Raw genomic sequence first — 3,879 nt, forward strand, 5'->3', positions numbered from 1 at the left:
ATGAAGACTGCAGTTTCCATTACCCCAAAACAAGTGTAAGACCTAGGAACCTCTCTCCTTAGGGTCCTTTCTCTTATTTTGCACAATAATGTTTATTTTGTGACATTGCTGAGAGGTGACTGAGGCCTGTTCTGGGTTTTTATTCCCCTTTTTAAGTATTGCTGCTGCTATTGCATTTTCTTATTCCCCTTCTCATCCATATGCTGTAAGCATGGATGAGGAACATCTAAGTTATTACTGTCTTGGGGACAACAAAAGCAAAAACCCTTCCTGCTTGTATTTATGAAGTAACTGACCCTCACTTTCTCACAAGTGGGAATGGTTTGAGAATGATCTCCTTTTGATACACGGATTCTGGTTTTACCCAGTGCCTAAAATGATTGAGCTCAAACGTAAAAACTGTTGGGTGTTTTTTGGCTTTGTTTGCTTTTTTTTGGTTTTGGAGTTTTTTGTGTTTTTTTTTTTACTTGTACTACTCACACTGGAAGGAACTCAGAGTTTTGAATTCTTTATATTTTATACCCACCTATGACACAATGATGTTTTATGTTGCTGTTTCTGAGGCATGAATACCAAGTTATGCTCAAGACTGTGATGATCTCAGCAACCACAGACAAAGCTCAACATTTCCCTGTAAAGATCATGAGATTATCCTGTTGCAGCCTCTCATCCATAAAATCTCACAAAAGATAAAGTCAATAAAATAAAGGCTCAGGGAGATTCCAAAATATGCCTTAAATCTGCAGGAAATTAAGCTCAATGGAAGTGTTCTAACCTGACTTATCACTTTAATCAGCCATGCAATTGTTATTTTCAAGTCAAATTTCTTCCATTAAAGATGTTGGGAAAGCTAAAATGCTCAGATTACCTGTGCTAGGAGGAGGAAAGTTACAGCTGAATGATCTAGATCTAGTGGCAACCACACGTCTGCACTGGAGAATGAAAATTACTGGTTGTGGTGCCATTATTCAACGAAACCCATTGAAGAAGGGAAATTCAGAGGTCTGTTATTTGAATGCTGCCAATTGGCCTTCCTGAAAGATAATGAGACTGCATCACACCCCAAGGACATAGAAAAAAAAGATTCATGCTTTCCTGATAGTCGCTCTTTCTACTTAGTGTTATCAAGAATTTACAATTCCAGCAGGATTTGCTGAAAAATATCTAAGCTGATGGTTAACAGGAAGACTCCAATAGCCTGTCTGCCTTTGGCAGAGATCTCTTATGAATACAGCACATGTTCCACAGATACAATTTGTTGAGAGCAATTGAAATTCTTTTTCTTTTTTTCACCAAAACAAAATCAAGTATTTATACATCTTATGGATATTTACAGTAGCAGGATATTTTTAGTTTACCATATGATGTTTTAGGAAAGATAAGCCTTACTCTCCCCCAGAATCAAATTTCATCTGATTCATGTTATCACATTGTAGTTTTCCTTTCAAGATAATGTCATGCTTCAAACAGCAGCAATGCTGATTTGACTTTTGGTTACTCATTGAGAGCTGTTTTGTAAACACTGTAAAATGGCTTTGATGTTAATTGTAGGGTGAAAAGGGAGAACCAGGAGCTATTGTTGCTGCTGATGGATCTTTAACTGGATTATTAGGAAGAAAAGGGCAGAAGGTAGGTTCATACAGTTTTTTGTTCTTCCAGAATATTTGGTGGCCTTGTTACCAACCACCTCTACTAGATACTGTACAAGTTCTCATTGTCATTGGTGTGTATGTCTGTCCTCAACAGGGTGAAGCTGGAGTGGTGGGACCGGTCGGACCAAGGGTAAGACATTTCCAAAGTTCAGTAGATTCTTTTTTGTTTTTATTTTTTCTTTAGAGAGACTAATAATTGTAAAGGTAGTTTGTTTCAGCTTTTCATTCCTTCTAAATAGGAATTGTAAGAAATATTAATGCTTCAGGATGATCGATGTCCTCTAGAAAATAATGTTTTTTACATACATGGTGCTGTAAATTACTGACTTGATATAGAACATAAATTCTAGTAGAACAAATGTATCCATTATTTACGAAATAGACAGTCAAAAGTCTTCATTCCGAGCTAGTAACTTACCAGACTTATGAGAACTGTTTGAGCGCACAGGGTTTCTTTAGCCACAAAGAAAAAAGGCTGAGAGAGGCTCTAATTGCTTCCTGCCACTGCCTGAAAGGGAACTAGAAATAATACGGAGTCAGGCCTTCTCAGAGATGTGCAGGAAAAAGACATGTGCCGATGACCACAAGTTGCAGCAAAGGAAATTCTGAAAAGCACCACCACACCAAAAAAGAAAAAAAAAAAGGAAAAAAAAAAAGTGATTAAACGCAGAAATAGGTGCTCAGAGAGATGGTGGATTGTGAAACAAGGTGCTGAACACCATGATCTAACCTGGAAATTTGCCTTGCTTTAAGGGTTGGACTAGATGACCTCTGGAGGTCCCTTTCAATCTAAATTATTCTCTAATTCTATGATTTACATTTAAACAACTGACTATCACAGCCCCAGTTTCTGTAGGAGCCAAGAATCTGCAACTCCCTTGGATTAAAATCAAGAAGTAAGCTGAACAGGAGATTTTTGCCATCAGTTGCTGTGGTCTTTAGAAGGAGATAACTGGGTGTGCTGATAAACTGCTTTCTTAAATACTATATATTAAAATACCTTGAGGGAGCTATCCAAACTTTAGAGAAGGGGAGTTTCTTTTCTCCTCCTTGTATGACTGTGTTGTGGTTTAACCCAGCTGGCAGCTAAACACCACACAGCCGTTCGCTCACCCTCCCCCCTCCCTCTCTGGGATGGGGGAGAGAAATGGGAAAGTGAAGCCTGTGAGTTGAGATAAAGACAGTTTATTAAGATAGAAAATAATAATAATAATAATAATAATACGTACAAACAAGTGATGCACAATGCAATTGCTCACCACCCGCTGACCGATGCCCAGCCCAACCCTGAGCAGGTGGCCCCCCATCCCGGCTAGCCACCCCTATCTATTGTTCAGCATGATGCCATAAGGTATGGAGTACCCCTGTGGCCAGTTTGGGTCAGCTGTCCTGGGTCTGTCCCCTCCCAGCTCTTGCTGCACCCCCAGCCTGCCCGCTGGCAGGACAGAGCGAGGAGCTGAAAAGTCCTTGGCATAGTGTAAGCACTGCTCTGCAACAATTAAAACATCAGCATGTTATCAGTGCTCTTCTCATCCTAATCCAAAACATAGCACCCTACCAGCTACTAGGAGGAAAAATAACTGTCCTAACTGAAACCAGGACAGACTGCAAGATGAGTTTATCCTTTAACCTTGTTATAGAATCATAGGATAATTTAGAATGGAAGTGAACTTCAGAGGTCATGTAGTACATACTTGCTGGCCAAAGCAGGTCTAGTTAGCTCAGGAGCTTGCCCAGTCAAGTCTTCAACACCTCTTACAGTGGAGATTCCACAGCCTCTATGGCCAGCATGTTCCAGTATATGATAAACTTCAGGTTTAATATTTTTTCCATATATTTATTTGAAAATTCTCATGCTCTGGCTTCTGTCTGTTGCCTCTCATCCTTTTGCTAGGCACCCTTCAGGACATGCCCTTTTTCTATCAGCCCCAAACTCTGTATTTGTATCTTCTTTTGTACTACCATGATATGTTTCATACAGTTTATCATGAAGGCAAGAGCATTCAGAAAGTGTTCTTGCTAATACTGGTGTGAGCTCTGCAGGATAATTTGACACGCAGAGCCTGTTTCAAGATTTTGCCAAGCCATTTCCTCTTAGTGCATTCTTAGTGCTTAGAGATTCATAGTGCAGAACTCTGGTTTGATCATCACTGATGATGGACATGATTCCTTTTAGTGCTGTCCCATAGAAAAAAAAAAAAAAAAAAAAAAAAAAAAAAAAAAAAAA

General features: G+C 39.3%; 1 protein-coding gene across 4 annotated transcripts in view; it reads left to right on the forward strand.

Annotated features, from left to right (window-relative positions):
• Positions 1 to 3,879, forward strand: part of COL15A1 (collagen type XV alpha 1 chain) — a 118,644-nt gene that overhangs the window by 78,964 nt on the left and 35,801 nt on the right. For all 4 annotated transcript variants that reach the window (XM_035316431.1, XM_035316433.1, XM_035316432.1 and 1 more), the window contains exons 20-21: positions 1,552 to 1,629; positions 1,747 to 1,782. In XM_035316431.1, the coding sequence (XP_035172322.1) occupies positions 1,552 to 1,629; positions 1,747 to 1,782 (114 nt within the window). The remainder of the gene's footprint in view (positions 1 to 1,551; positions 1,630 to 1,746; positions 1,783 to 3,879) is intronic.

Source organism: Oxyura jamaicensis, chromosome 2 (genome assembly GCF_011077185.1).
Source record: "Oxyura jamaicensis isolate SHBP4307 breed ruddy duck chromosome 2, BPBGC_Ojam_1.0, whole genome shotgun sequence".
Classification (NCBI taxonomy): Eukaryota; Metazoa; Chordata; class Aves; order Anseriformes; family Anatidae; genus Oxyura; species Oxyura jamaicensis.